The sequence below is a fragment of the Rhinolophus sinicus genome, linkage group LG04 (assembly GCF_036562045.2).
Source record: "Rhinolophus sinicus isolate RSC01 linkage group LG04, ASM3656204v1, whole genome shotgun sequence".
Taxonomy (NCBI): domain Eukaryota; kingdom Metazoa; phylum Chordata; class Mammalia; order Chiroptera; family Rhinolophidae; genus Rhinolophus; species Rhinolophus sinicus.
In genome coordinates, this window is record NC_133754.1 from 56,160,686 (window position 1) to 56,177,399 (window position 16,714).

The window sequence follows — 16,714 nt, forward strand, 5'->3', positions numbered from 1 at the left end:
TATATGCCACCCAAAATTAGAAATTCGAAAAATGATACATCATGCCTCAAGAATGTCCTCGATTTTCTAGATTTAAAATATTCTGCCCTAAGACATTTATGTTGTGTTGTAGTGGACATATGTTGTTCCTAAAATCCAACTTCCTAGCCATGTGGTTGGTGTGGGTTCTAATTGTCTTAAGCCATAAGCATATACTACTCCAGATTGCAATTTGGGAGTGGGCACTTGGCTGAATTCTAGCCCATTAAAGCCAAGGGGCATGTGGGTTGAGGCATCAGGGAAGTAAAATTTTTTTTCCTGCTGGACTGGAACCTGAAGACACAAATACCTGGAAGTATCCACTTTCTAACCATGAAGGTAATACAGGGAAGGGGCATAAGGACTATTGTTTTACAAAAGGAGGAACTAGAAGGTTGGATTGTAAGCCTGCTGCCCACGTGCTCCAGTACACAGAACTCAGGCAGATGCTAATCAATCACACAGAACAAACCATCTGAAGTCAATGGAGAAAAGAGATTCCCTTATGGCCATTCCCATAATTAAACCTACTGCAGACAAGCCACAGTCTGTACCTTACAAGAGTTAACGATAAACCTGCCGCTATTCTTGCACCTTACAGAAGTTAAAGATAAACTTACCATTGTTCTTCTTTCCTCCTTTTCCCATACCTAGAAATTTTTCCATAGAAACAAGAAGACACATATAAACCCTAGCCGGGAGATGGAGGGGATCTCTCCTCCACTAGTGATTAGAGACCACCATTCTGTCTGCGGGGTGGCCTTTTTTTACTTACTCTCGACTAAATAAACTTACTTTCACTTTAAACTCTAGATTGGGTCACATTTGAATTCTTCCTGATGTGACACCAAGGACTCTCTTGCCCCAGGGTTTGAGTCCCCACTCAGGGGGACTCACCCCACCAGCATCAAAGGGCCTCTGTACCAGGGATGGTAAGTGCAAATGGCTTCAGGGGCCAGGCCGACCACACAATGTGAAGCCCTACCGGATGTGCCTTAATGGAGTTGTGGGGAGCAGACTGCCTGTCTCCCCTAAGTGCATTCACATCACAATGTAAACCAGCACTGCAGGCCAAAGAAAACATGTTGACATCAGTCTGGTGGCCACATAAATTTCACTGGCATTGTGTTGGCCACCTGGTTTCCACCAGGCTCTACAATGAAACAGGAATCTCTATTAATGTGACCCTCCGTAATCCCTCTTCAGTAAATGTCTTAGTTAGAGCCCAGTCATTTTTTTAAAATTATGGTATGTCCAGTACATTGTTTTTTTTTTTTTAGAAAACATGCTAGCTGTACATTTACTAGTCTACAATATAGAGTAAACATAAATGTTATATGCACTGGGAAACCAAAAATTATGTGTGGCTGGCTTTATTGTGATACTTGCTTTATTGTGGTGGTCTGGAAACAAACCTGTAACATCTCTCCAACGCAGTCATGGTTTTATCTTGTCATATTTTTAATAGGTTTGGGCTGCTGCACATTCTTCCTTTCCCTACTTAGGTCTTAGAATTCATTACTTAAGCACTGAAAACGTCTTAAAAGTTACATGAAAAACATCCTGGCGTAAACAGTATCTTCGCATTCTCAGTATCTTCACTTTCTAACTGCTATTGTTTTTAAAGCTAAAGAAACATAAAGCCAAATTTCCAGGGCCAACTACAGTGCCATTAAGGGAATTTCTTTGAGGGCCCAGGAGTTTCCAGAACAGCTCCAGATGCTGAGCTTTGGTTGGACCTTTGTAAGTTTTTATATCCCATAAAACCATCCAGTTGTCACACCTTGATAAATTTCCAAATGCACTAAAAACATAAAGATCAACTCAAAGTTTTTAAGTGCCATCGGTATTAAATAAAGTAGAAATAAGTTAATTTATAAGGAAATGAGCTTCTTTCTGATATTTGTCGTTTGAAATTGGTAAATGATAGAGTTTAACGTTGACTTGTGAGGCCTAACAGCACTCTCAAAAGTGAGATTAGACTCCAAGTAAACTCTTCTAAACAAGTAACAGCCACAGCGTGGGGGCACCAGTTCAGTCAAAAACAAAACAACCCCCGAAATTAACAGTCAGCAGAGACAGAGGCACGCATGTTGTCAGTTGTAGCCCATTTGGAGTGAAATTTGCTGCTTTGAGTCTAACAGGCTAAGAAAGATGCAAGACTCCTTGCTCTATGCAGACTTTTTATAGACTAAAAAAAAGTCTGAACCTACTTACTTGCCAGAATTGCGAATTATTTACTGTCAGTCAGGGTTTGGAGAATTTCTAAGGCTAGAAAGAGTTGTGAATTTGGCCCACCATGAAGAATTGTTTGTATTCAAAGTAACTTGGGAAATAAACAACTGAAATGCATAAAGTTAGCAGTAACCCTCAGTGTACTTACTAAGAGCTTAATGTTCGAACAGAATAAAAGCAATTTTCCTCACCAAGATGGGAAAATGATAAGAATTGGTCTGAAACCACAGGGTGGCCCGGACTGTAAGACTAGGTGAGAGAGCTAATTCCTGCCTGTGATTCTTACTTGGTGACAAGGTTGCAGACGGATTAACGCTCCCTGCCCATGTGAGGTGACACATGGAAATGCAGACACAGTTGTCTGTCCCCACCTGCCTAACAGATTTGTTTTCAGGGGAGCTACTGAGCGTTCTCAGAGAACTACTTCCTTTGATGTTATATTGTATTCACAATAATACAATTTCATTCATTCATCATTGATTCATTGATTCAAAAAATATGTACTGAGCACTCATTCCATACTCTAGAAGCGCAGGACAGAGCAGTAAACAAAATGCATAAAGTGAGCAATAACTCTCACACCCCCTATTCGGGGAATGAAGCGGCCTGCTCAGGGAACGTTTGCTTATAAAGCCAAGTACTTAAAGCCACGCAAAGGATCTGCACCAGCACACATGCGGGACACATTCTAGTGGATGAAATAATAGCAAAGTGGACCCCGCAAGATACACTACTTTAATTTTTAAGCTAGTGAAAAGTAATGATTCGCTTTAAAAAAACCTATTAGTATTATAAAAATCTTTTGAGATAGCACCTATAAAGTGAGGTATCCTTCTCCAGAGGTTGATGCAGCTGGGTAGACCATCCAGCGTGCTTGACATAATTAGCACTAAAGACTCATTTTAATGAGTCAAGGGTCCTGGAATGCAATCTTCATGCTCCTTGAGGTGACAATTGGATGAAAGCAAGACTGATCCCCACAAAGCTTGGTCTAAGTTCATGTCAGGTGATGAAAATGCTGGCTCTTGCTGGGTTACATTTTCAGAGAAGGGGAACTACAGAGATTCAAAAGCAGGAAGTGCTTCTAACAGTGGTAACCTTTCCATGGTCTTGCCGCTGTCCCCACCACCTGGGGACAGGCTCTCATCCTTCAGAGTCAAGGGTGCAAAGCAAGGTGTTGAGTGTTAGAAGCTGGGACTGAGGTGTTGAGAAATTTAATTAGCACATGTGAAACTATAAAGGCCTAGAGCTGAAAGCCCCTCTAGAAGTGTGAAGATTTATGATTGCTTTTTGAGCACTCCCATTTCCCAAGAACGAACAAGCCCAGGGAAAAATGAGCTGCTTAGTTTTTATGTTTGCTTTAAAAAAAAAAAAAAAAAAAATTTTGTTCATGTCTTTTGTTGGTAAGGCTTTCACAGTTTGTGCTAATAAACTTTTGCCTTTACTAAAAGAACAATTTCTCTTCATCAGCCCAGAACAAGGACTTTGTTTTACCACAAAGAAAATTAGTACATGGATCTGCAATAGATCAAATGCCACATTTTGTAACAAAAATTTTATAACTCAGGAGGAGACTTTTTAAAATTTCCATAAATCCTGTCCAATTCAATAAGCAAGCATAGAGCAAAGATTAGAAAGGAACTTGAGGTTCCTACGCTCCAAAGGCTCATAGTCTTGGGCAGGGAGAGGTGATATGGAATCCACCATAGATAGATAGATGACAAAGTGAAACAACTTTAACCTTAAGTCAAATGTGGCAAGGATCGTTGCAGAGTAAACCCAACTAGTAGGTTTACAGCAGGCTTTTCACAGGAGGGATTTGGGCTGCATCTTGAAAGATAAACAGACTTTCAGAAATGAAGACAAGAGGAAGAGCATTTGGGGCAGAAAAAAGTGATAAACAAAGGCATAAAAGTGTGGAGAGTGGAGAGTGGGCAGAATGTGACGACATACACTTGTACAAGGTTGTGGAAAAACCGATGTTGTGGAAAGACAGAAGGAACCCAAATCCTCTCAGAATAAAGATTGGGACTTTGAAATCAACCAACAGTGTTGTTGAGGATGTGGAGAAAAGGGAACCCTTGTGCACTGTTCGTGGGACTGCAAATTGGTGCAGCCACTATGGAAAACAGCATGGAAGTTCCTCAAAAAATTAAAAATAGATCTACCATATGACCCAAAAATTCCCTTCTGGGTATTTATCTGGAGAAATGAGAAACATTAATTAGAAAAGATATATGCACCCCTATGTTCACTGCAGCGTTATTTATAATAGCCATGGAAGCAACCTAGGTGTTCAGTGATAGGCGACTGAACAAAAAAGATATGGCACATACCATATTGTGCCATGTATAAGCTCACTTACGTTTTTGGCCCAAACTTTCAGAGAAAGAAAATCTTTCGTTTTAATTTTTTAATTCAAATTTTTACTTGTTTATATTGAGGTACTTGTTTTTTGTATTATAAATGAATTTTAGCATTTATTTTTTAACGTATTATGGTACAAGAATTTTATGTAACAAATAATTACAAAACACAAGAATAGATACAAGGTTCAAGAAATGTTATGTACCGGTAACACATTTACAATATTTACGCATCATAGAAGGTCAAGAACTCGTCGTTGTAAGTTCAACAAAACTGATTATCGTATTCTAGGGTATTATTTTGCATACGATATCATTATTGATTTCTACAGTTACACTTTTAACTCATAAGCATAAAGAATTAAAAACATCTGCATAGGTATGGAATTAGTACTACCCATGTCTAATGCGCATCCTTATTTTTCCTTCACAAATTTGGGCAAAAAAAGTGTGCATTACACACAGCAAAATACGGTATGTACAATGGAATATTACTTGGCCATATAAAGGAATGAAATCTTGCCATTTGCAACAACATGGATGGACATAGAGGGTATTGTGCTAAGTTAAATTAAGTCAGACCAAGATAAATACTGTATGATTTTACTAATATGTGGAATCTAAAAAGCAAAATAAATGAACCAAAACGGAAACATCTCATAGATACAGAGAACTGATGGTTGCCAGATGGGAGGGAGGCATCAGGGAGATAGGTGGAAAAGGTGAAAGAGATTAATAAGTACAAATTGCCAGTTATACAGTCACGGGGGGTGTTACTAAAGTGCAGCATAGAGAACATATTCAGTATTGTAAGAATTATGTATGGTGCCAAGTGGGTACTAGACTTATCGAGTTGATCACTTCATAAGGTACATAAATGTTTAATCACTATGGTGTACACCTGAAATTGTATGTCAACTGTAATTGAAAAATAAATTAAAAACAAAAAGGATCGGGACTTTATTCAGAAGGTAAATTATGAGGGGAGGTGTAGGGGAAAATTAAGGGCAGCTCTTTGAACAGAGGAGTGCCGTAACCTGGATTGAGCCTTAGAAAACTGATTGTCAGAAGTATGTAGGATGAACTGAAGAGAGACAGGAGGCAACCACCAGGTTCAAGTGAGAGATGAAAAACCCAGGACGTGAGCAGAGGACGTATAAAAGCAACGGGAGGGTAGTGATGGGTGTGAGACGCTGCAGAGTAGAGTGCCCCGACCTGGCTCCTGATTAGATCTTGGGGGGTTGCCAGGGCCAAGGGAAGGGTGCTCTAAGGATTCTAAGTTTCAAGCCTGAGGAGGAAACAGGATGATAAGACAGGAATGAAGGGATGATTGACGGGAAGGAAAACAGACTAATGCTAAAGATGGATTCAGAACACCCCACAGGAAAAAAAAAAATTCTGTGGGGAAGAAAGACACTTTATTGTTGTAAAGTGGCAACTGAAGGAGGAGAGTCAGAGGACCCTGGATCCCCCTGACACTTTCATTTGGGAGAAAATTTCCCCGAAGATTAACATTTACTATATACACTGCTTTTAGCCTTCTTTTAAATTTCCCACCATTCCAGAGTTTACAGACACCGCCCCCCATTCTTTTTAATAACCACACTTGCTATATATGAATTGCCACGACTTAGCATTCTCCTTCTGAAGGGCTTTAAGTGGCAAGAGGAGACGCGCACTGGGTGTTGTCTAACAGCAAGAATGTGCAAGGAAAAGCTGATGCTTCATGTCACCCTCTATCTCATTTTCTCCACTCTTTTTTTTTTTTTCTGGACTCAAACTCTGCTGAAAGAGACGCAGAAACGTAGAAAGCAGCTGCCCACCCTGGCATGTCCATCTACTGTTTTTTTCCCTCACAGCAGGCACACGGTATTCCACAGGCAGGCTATTTGCTTTTGAGCACATAAACTGACAGCTATTCTTTGATGTTTGTTTGATGCTTAAACGGACTCCTAAACATAGCCACCATGACCTAGACCATTCCCAGAGCTCCCAAGTTAGAGCCAGGGGCAAGGCACACTGCCTACACTTATAGTAAACAAACAAACAAACAAACACCTGCCTCATGGAAAAATCATAAACTAACTCCAGCATAGGCTTTGATGACACTGAGGTTCAACTTACCTCGAACTCCAGGTAATGATCTTTCAGTTTGTATTCATCCACTTCCTTGGCTTTCACCTTCTTGTCCGGGGGATACGAGCGATGCTCAGCCAGCTCAGTGGTGATCTGCTTCAGCTTGCTTTCGTGAGACTTCAGCTGTTCCTCCTGCAGGAAACAGTAAGCCATTTAATGTCTGAAAATAAATCAATAAGAAATTGTAGAGCACTTTCAAAAATCCCTTATGAGGAATGACTTTTATTCCTCGAAACAGTCCTGTGTGCCTCTGCTGCCACGTCCTACCAACTTTCTCAGGCTTGTGTTCACAGGTACTGTTGCAAAATGGCTACCAAGTCTGGCCTCTCTAACGGCCCTGTCACAAAACCAAACGCTTTCAGAGCCCTTTATCAGGTGTAACTGTAGCGGAGCTGAGACCAGGCCTCCTAAGGTACTCCAACAGGCAAGGCACCCGCTAACAGTGAAGCCCCTATCCTGAGTGCCACACAATTTGGCTTCTCCATTTCATGGCCACTCAGAAATGTTGCTAGTTTCTCTCTCTGGTATAATGACTGAAGAGCCTACATATATATTTTTTCCCTTATGAGACAAGCAATTCCACTAAGAAATAATTCTCTGAAAGCTATCAGATGATATTCTGAAAAATGCAGCAAGCTATCCTTTATTCCTCCAAAGTAGCAGCGGTTCTGACTTCCTTCAACTTTACTGATCCAAAGCAGTTTTTCAATTAAAATGTACCTAGAGAAGAATTACTGCCTGAACAGTGCTACTACAGGAACCATGTGCCAATGCACCACGGCAGATCCTATGTCAAAGAATTTCCATTCTAGAGGCACCATTTATATCACCTTAGCAATAAACTACCTAACAACAGACACTATCTAACACTGGCAGCATTTAAAAAATGAAACAAAGAGACTGGAATTCTCTTGCCTTCCTAAAACTGTATGACTGCTTTGCTTACTATTCCTCTTTTACATGTAATTATCCAAATTCTTGTTGAGTGCAAATTTCACATATAACAAATGGATGAAAGCAAATGAAGAAGAACTGATTAAACAAGGTGGTAAATACATTTTGTATAATACCAACATAATTTCAAAATATAAACACTGTTTTGGAGAGTGAGGGGAATAATTAGAAAAACTACCAGAAGTGAGTAATTATAAATATTAAGTAAGATGATATACTATCACTCTAAATAAATAAAAAAAAAGGTATTCAGAAATTATAAAACTCAAATAGCTTAGGGATTTGTTATATAACACACATCTTTTAAAAAACTAAACAAGGGAGAAAAAAGTCCAAGTCTAAAGCCATCACAATAGAAGAGAACAAAGAAACATTTTTAAAAACCAGAGTACATGAATGGGAAAATGAATGAGAGAGGTAACAGGAGTGAATTAAAGATGACAAGACTCATTTTTTAAAGATACCAACTAAGTAAAACAAAACAAAACTCCTAAAGATGTCCCAGAAAAGTATAGAGGAGTGAAAAAGAAACATCTTTTGAGATTTTAGAAAGGAGTCTACATCTCCAAACCTGTCATTTGTACGCTGATAATACTGAACACAAATGAGAAATGCTTCAGGTAGCTTTTATTTACAACTACTCATTCATCTTTCTATTTCTTTCTCCAAGGAGACAGTCAACTATATTATTGACTGAAAATTCCTATGTTAAAGCCCAATATGGCTATATTTGTAGATGGACTTGTAAGGAAGTAATTACCGTTAAATGAGGTCATAAGACTACAGCGCTATCCGACAGGATTTGGGGCCTCGTAAGAAGAGACGCAAGAGAGCACACTCTCTCTCCGAGGGCAAACATGGAAGAAAGGCCATGTGGACACAGAAAAAAGGGGGCCACCTGAAAACCAAGGGGAGAGCCCTTACCAGGCCCCAACCCTGTTGGCACCTTGATCTGGAAAGGCCCATCTCCAGAACTGTGACAAAAAAATTTCTGTCACTTAAGTCTCCTAGTCTGTGGTATTTTGCTGTGGCAGCCAGAGCTGAATAAAAAGAACACATTCATAGCTTTTTTTCTTTCAAAGTAATTTTCTTTTGTATATTTACTGCAACATGTACATTATTTAATAGAATTTTGACAAAAGTTATTTGGTAACTAGACCACTTCAAAAAAAATGATGTGTATTTTTCGTTTAACAAAATGTTTCAGATATAAGAAAATGTCATATTGAATGATATATAAAAAATACTTATGTATCTAACACCCAGTTTAAGAAATAAAATAAGTTGAAACTCCCTATATTTATGTATTTATTTACTTGTCTTATTTTTTTTCTATGCTATTCCTATCAAATGCATGTATCCATAAAAATAGAGAGTATGTTCGGTAGATTTTTATACTTCATAACCTTCCTTGTGTTAACTTGTTTTTTCACATGTTTTTAAAATTTATTCACATACATGCTCTAGTTCCTTCCTGTTAACCACCATATAATATTCCATTGTAGGACATACTACAATTTCACTGAGGGATATTTAGGTTGTTTTCAGGTTTCTTTGGGCTATTATAAAGGCCACTAACTACATCGAATATGTTGCCTACTGTGTATGAGCAAGACTTTTCCTGCAGGATAATCACTAAGAGGAATGTTCCTCCAGGATAATCACTAAGAAGAATTTCTGGGTTTTAGAATATGCACATCTTTAAGATTAGACTCTAAACTGTGTTCCAAAGTGTTTCCACCAGTTTACATTTCCATAGTAGTCTAGAAAGTTCCCATTATTCTATATCCTTGCCAAAATTTGATATCATACTTGCAAATTTTTGCTAATTTCATGGGTATGAAATGATTAGCCACTATATTTTGAATTTACATTTTCCTGATTCCAGTGAAGATGAACAATTTTTTTCATATGCTTACTGGATTTCTTCTTCTGTGAACTGGCTGTTGAAATATTAGACCTACTTTTCTCTTGGGTCCAGATTTGTACAGTGATTTATAGTGTATTTTAAGAAAATGAATTCTGTTCTTTTTTGGTTAATAAAATGATTAGAATCCATAAACTAACTTTTTAAAAAATAAGATTTTAGATAATTTGGCAAAAGAATTTCTAAAATTCTCTGTAGTTTTGGACTTTGTCTCTGTGTAGATATTCTTTTAGATATTTGATTCTTTAAAAAAGCTTTAGATCTAGGCTTCTCAATTTTGAATTTCAAATGTCCTTTCTTGTTGAATAAATCTCAATTTCTACTTATGTATTTTAATGAGGACTATATTCCAGGATATATTGGACCAAGAACCTGGTCATATGCAAAGCATATTCGTCACTTTTCTACCAAAATCTGGGTTTACTAGGGTTTATTCATTGTTTATAAACCTGACTCTTCCGATAACAGCATAAAGGGTTAGTCACTTCGTCTATATTTTTATGAAGAAACTTGTGAAAGTAATGTTGAAATTCAATGTGCAATGCTTTACTCCTACTCCACTGCCTTCAGCAAGAATCAAGGACGAAATCTCAAAATAAAAGCATTTAAAAACCACATTTCTTAATCTGTCCATTCTGATCAGTGAAATAAAAATACCACGTAGCTCTTATGGACATAAGATACATAGACCAGGCAAATTATTCCAATGCTAGAATCCCACATTAAAGAAGATACACAGATTCCTGACAAAAACCAATGGAAAACAACGGAGAAGGACAAATGCAGCAGCCACGGCGACATATTGCATTCTCAGACTCAGGACAATTAAGTTTATAATAGACATGATGAAGGGAGGCGAAGTAGAAACTCTGCCGTTTTTCTCCCCTTGTCTTTGCTCTTATAATTCATTGGGGGAACAAATATATTGTTCTTATGAGAAAATGCTAACAAAATGGATTTCAGAGAAGGCAGAGAGATACATCTGACAAAGTGTAAAGAAAGGGAACAGAGAGAGGAAACGGCATGTAATGATTGAAACTGTTTTAAGGTAGATAGTGAGAACTTAAGGAGTGGCATTAAAATACTAGATGCAAGAGAGATTACTTTGGTTACATGTCAACAGATGTAAGCTGGTAAAACCTTTGATAATACATACAATGAAACTTTGTTTAAAGGCAAGTTTCAGATGATATCACCTAAGATTTACGTTTTTTTCCTACTCATCTAGTGCTTTGAGGAAAATTTTGTATTTTGTTTTAACATACTGAACTCGAATTTCATCTCTATGAGGTATTTCCAACTGAGGAGGCAATGGAACCAGACAACTGGCTGTTCAAGGTCTCCAAGTGCGTCAAGGGATGAGGCAGAGCCTTCATTCTGAAGCACGGCCCGATGGCGCAGCCACTAGCGAGGCCCAGAAATCAGCTCTTTATCCTTTCAAACCAAGCATAAGTCTGACTTATTACTTCTCCTGGAGAAAAGGATGAAAGAAAAGCTGTGGAAAATAAAAGGGAACGACAATATAGAAACGCACATTGTAAGAGGAAAGGAGGAATAGTGAGGAAGAGAGAGATGGCAGAAAGAGCAGGTGAGGAGAAAGGTCACCCATCCACAACGCTCACGGAACACCTACTAGAGTCCTAGGTGTTCTAAGGTGAAAGACAATCTAGCCATTGCCTCCTCTAACCTCTTCCCCATCAATCAATCTTTTTGTTTTTTGCCCCTCCCAATAGTGGAATATGGAATCCTAGGAATTCTAAGGTGAAAAAGAATCTGGTCATCGCCCCTTCTAACCTCTTCCTTAGAGGCAATGGAGAGCTAGAAAGTTCAACTATTTGCTCAAGGCCACAGAGGTAAGGATAGTGGGACAGCGGCCCCCTCCTCCCAACTCCCAGTCATAAACTTGCCTTGGAACAACCTTCTTAAATGCACAGGGCTGCTGAAAACAAGCTTCAAAACGTTGCTTCTTAATGTATCAATGCTGACCTCAGGCTTTCAAAATTCTTGTAAACTCCATGGGTCCTAACATGCTTTCTCTCCCATGGCTCTCAAATAGGCAGGTCCCTTCTTCAAATTCCACTCAAAACCAGTGCTATTCCAGCTCTCACAACCCCTACCTCTTCTGCATCACTATAACACTCAAACGTCTACAGCACACGCTCATCGCAAAATACACTCTGATTTATGTGTGAATTTTATCTCCTTTACCGATTACAAGCTCTTTGACGGCAGAAAAGGGTTATTTTTCTCAAATTCTCAAATCCTTCTCTCAGTATCTAAGGCAGTGCTGAACAGAGAAGACAGTACGCAGCAGAGTTTTCAGCTTACAGATATCACCTGCCGAACATTAACACATACCTTAAGCTCTCATTAGCTGAGAGCCAAGATCATTGTCTTAGCTGTTTTTATAATGCCCACACACCGGGTACAGAAGTCCTTCAGTAAACAGAAGTATTGAAAAAAAAGGAAGGTAAAGAGGGTAGGGCTCACCTTGTTTCCTTTGTCCTGTTTTAAAGTAGATGATTCAGACAGTAATGACATTTCTAGGAATCTGATAGACAATTTACAAGTGAAATTGCAAAGCATTGCAGCCTTATCAAACCCTCTAAATTTTGGATTTAGAATAAAGAACATATGCCTTTGAGTCAGTTTGAGGGGGTGCTATTGCCTTAAGTATTGGAAAGATTTTGTTTCATCATTTCATGTTAAAATAGTTTTAAATACCTTAAATTAAGCAGTGTTTATTGAACTTCAGCATAATAACTTCAATATGATTTAATTACTTGTTTTACTAAGTACTTAATATATGTTAAATACAGACCTCTAAGAAATGAATATGAAGTGTATTCTGGAAAAGCGTAGTCACCATGTAAGGCCATGACAGAGAGTTTGGGCTGCATCTTGTTGGCAAAAATGAGCCAGTTAAGATTAAGTGACATAATCTGAATCATATTTTAGTCTGAACTGCGAAGGATGGTTTGGAGAGAAGCAATATCAGAGGAAGACATTGTGAGTGGTTATACAAACAGTCTGCCAGAGTTTTCCAAAGTGGGGTGTGTGCATCGTAGGCAAGATAATCCTTTGGGAAGAACTTTAAAGTCAGCATTGGATAAAATTCACATACCATAAAGTTCACCCGTTTAAAGTGTACAAATCAGTGTTTTCTAGTATATTCTTAGGGTTGTGCAACTATCACCTTGATTTAATGTTATGACATTTTAGTTCCCCTAGAAGAGACTCTTTTGGAACAGAATCATACATTATGTTTCTTTTATGATCGGCTTCATTCACTTAGCGTAATGTTTTCAAGGTTCATCTGCACTGCAGAGTATGTTCCAGTACTTCACTCTTTATGGCTGAATGACATCCCACCGTATGCATATATCACATTTTATTCATCCACTTAGCAGCTGATGGCAATTTCCACCTTTGGCTATTATGAGTAATGCTGCTATGAACACTTATGTAAAAGTTTTTGTGTGAGTATATGTTTTCATTCCCTTGATATCTAAGTGGGAGTAGAATTTCTGGGTCACATGTTAACTCTTATTATGTTTAGTCATTTGAGGAACCACTAAACTGTTTTCTAGAGTAGCTGTGTCACTTTACATTCCCAACAGCAATGTATGAGAGTTCTAATTTCTCCATATCCAACACATTATTTTCCTTTTTAAATAAAGAACTGCTTAAAAATTACAGCCATCCTAATGGTTTTGAGTTCCTTAATGACTAACAATGTTTAGCGGTTTTTCATGTTGTATTGGTAGTAGGACATGTAATATATTTTCTAAAAAGATATACATATATCGGAGGATATCTGCTCAAATATTCAGTATTGATAAGATGAATGATCAAAAAGTTAGGAGACCAAAGATCTAGGTGAAAGATGACAAAAGTCTGAATTAAGGGATGTGGGTAGGATATGAAAGATATTTAAGAAGTAGAAGTGACAGATTTGTGACTGAAAGTATGAAATTAAGTGGGATGGGAAGGGTGGGATTCTGGCCAGTGAGGGAAACAACTACAAGACTGACTCCCTCCTCTGAAATCCCACTGAATGCCTGCCTGCTGGAGGAGGTCATCAAGAGGATATGAGCTCTGGGTGACCCTCGAGCTGGACCCGGGCAACTGGAGGCCCCTCACCACCTCCCGTCCTTGGACTGTGCATTCTACTTGCTTATTCTTAGCTAGAAGCTGCCCCAAGGACACAGCCTTGAGAGTAAGGTGTTGTTGAGACCACCTGACGTTACATGTGACTGAACCTAGTTAAGGCCTCTACATAAACTTCTAAGATTCTGGCGGGCAGGTGCAGAGATCTATTCTTCTCACAGTGCCCGAGACAAGCCTAGTAAGTTCCCCTGCTTATTAAAACTGCCACCTACCAATCTGGAGTGGCCTGCCTCTTTTTTCAGTCCATGTAAAGGGGCCAGTTTGGGAACCAACACTGCTTCACTCACCTGGTCCTTAGCACGACGGTTCTGGGGTCAAAGCACAGGATAAAATGAGGGGAGAGAGGCAAGCACAGGGCTTTCCTTTGTCTCAGATCAGTGTTCCTCACTAGGCCTGGCCCTCAAAAGTTAGCAGTTCCTGATCATCCATTGACACAAACTTTTCTAGGAGAATGGCTGGATTTCACAGAAGAAAACAGGACTAGGTATCAGGAAAGGGTAGGTTCATGAGGTATAGGTCTCCCGAGAAGCAGTGAGAAGGAGGTAGGGATTACAATAGTGCAGTGTTTCTAAGTAGGACCTGCGCTGCCTACAGGTCTCAGAAGCGCACGCATTCCTGGGCCCCTCATGCAGACCTGATCAAGCTCGGCAGGCTGGGAAATGTGAATTGTAAAGAAGCCCCTAGATAATTCCTGTGCACACTGGAGTTTGAAAATGAGCGTTCTGATGAATAGAAAAGGTCCTGAACAGATCCTGGAGGAAATCTGAAGTCTACAGTGCTATACCAGAAGGAGAAACAAAACTTAAATGTTCAAACTAGGCTTCCACCCCCAACAGAAGAAGAAAAACATGCTCTGGCAACACTGCCGTGAAAAACAAGTGAAGAAGGCGACTCCTCCTACACAGCAGCGTTGTTCAGAAACAACCACGCTGCACTGACAATAATCGATTTTAATAATGAAGGCTAATATGTTTTGGATAGAAGACAAGAATAAATTAAAGAAAAGCTTGCAAACGACAGGGTGATTGATGCACAGTGTGTCTTTAAAAGCACCAAACAATATTTTAATTGAGTGTTTAGATTTTTCCTAACAATGTTTAATTTATTTTTTCCAGCAGGGCACTCACGATGTTATACATGTACTTTGTAAATCGAAATTATCCAAGTGGTTCTGGCATTTAGGGGAGTCATAGCCAGGCTGTGGGTGTATGGAGAAAGGAAAGATGGCTGGGCTACAGCAGTGGTTCTCAGCAACAGGGGGGTGGATTCTGACACCAAAGGACATTTGGCAAGGTCTGAAGACATTTTTGGTTGTCACAACTCGGGGGGAAATACTGGGGATATTGCCAAACACCCTACACTTTATAGGGCAGCCGTCCACAACAAAGAACCATCCAGGCCAAACTGTCAGTAGTGCCGAGGTAGAGAACGCCGGGGCTACAGGAGAGGACGACCAGTCTTCCAGGTACTGGAGAACTCGTGGGCACATTCGGACACATTCCAGGAGTCACTGAAGGAGAACTATGACTGCAGCAAAGATGTCCTCCAAGAGTCTCTATTTGAAGTGGAGGGTTCCCCAACTACCTGCATCAGGCTATGTGCAAACTACCTCTTCTCTCCCTCTTTCTAACCTGTTCTTTATCACATACTTGGTTTTACATAGTTGTTTCTATATTGTCCTTTTACTCTCAAAGGTAAGACATGTGTTTCACTTTTAGTAAACAAACATGATGACCTGGGCAACTCACACACACACACACACACACACGAGCTAGTGATAGGAAGAACCTTAAAAATATTCTAGAATGATCTCATTTTCCAGATGGAAAACTGAGGTCCACAAAGATTTGGTGATTTATTTGTGGGGAAGGAAATCATCATATTCTTTTACAAAGAAATTAAATTCCTGAAAGGGCTTGGTCATCTTGTCTTATGTAACACAAGACGACACTTCTTCTTTTTGGTTATGGCTTTCTTACTTAAAATCGTGAATCCATCATTTTGATCTAATTACATATGTATTACTTTGCATTTCTGTGGATTTATGTTCAAAATGAGGAAATACATTGAAAAGTTTAGGCATTCTATTTTTAGTTCCAGTTTAAGACATTTGTTTAAATAAGAGATTCTGCCTTGGTAAAGGTGCTTGCTTGCTTGGTTTCATGATAAAAATACACAAATAGATGAACACATTCATTTTCATGTACAAACAACTTACTAATATATAGCCTACACATAAATAGGACAGTAGTACATTTTTTAAAGTAGAAAGTAAATAGAAATATAGATTTTATAGTGAGGAAAGAACAAGGAAAAACTTAGGTTGCTCTGTGCTTATTAATGTTCCTCCTTAACGTCAACTCACATTTTCTTCTGAATCTTTTATATGAGTGATTGTGAGAAAGATGTACCTATTGAAAAATAACAATCGGAAAATCCCTAGTGAGATTAATAGAACAAAACCCAACCTTTGAAGGTGTTTTTTTGCCTCTAGTTGTTCATTTGTTTTTTTTCCTCCTAGTATTAGAGAGTTTCCTCCTCTAATACTTTTTCCATATTGTAATAAGAACAATTTTAAAGCACAAATTGGATCACATTACTTTTTTGCTTAAATTATTATCCTAAGGATGCTGGGGAACCAGTGAAGCATCCAAAATTCTACACACGACAAACCAGACCTTTCATCATTTGGCCTTTGCTTACCTCCAGAGGAATGTTTCTTGCCTTTTCTTAACACTTTGTGCTCAAGTCATATTTGATAACTTATGCGTGGTTCCTGCATCCCAGTCCTTTTTCCCCCGGGTCTTTTTTATCCTCTGCTGGATCATTCTGTCTTCCCATACCACACCTGACTGCTGTTCATCCTTTCAGCTTCGTATTAGATACCACACTTCCTCCTCCACCTCCA

At 38.9% G+C, this 16,714-nt stretch overlaps 1 protein-coding gene across 10 annotated transcripts in view; it reads right to left on the reverse strand.

The window, feature by feature from the left end:
• Nucleotides 1-16,714, reverse strand: part of PSD3 (pleckstrin and Sec7 domain containing 3) — a 427,571-nt gene that overhangs the window by 21,029 nt on the left and 389,828 nt on the right. For all 10 annotated transcript variants that reach the window (XM_074329581.1, XM_019742071.2, XM_019742072.2 and 7 more), the window contains one exon: nucleotides 6,744-6,887. In XM_074329581.1, the coding sequence (XP_074185682.1) occupies nucleotides 6,744-6,887 (144 nt within the window). The remainder of the gene's footprint in view (nucleotides 1-6,743; nucleotides 6,888-16,714) is intronic.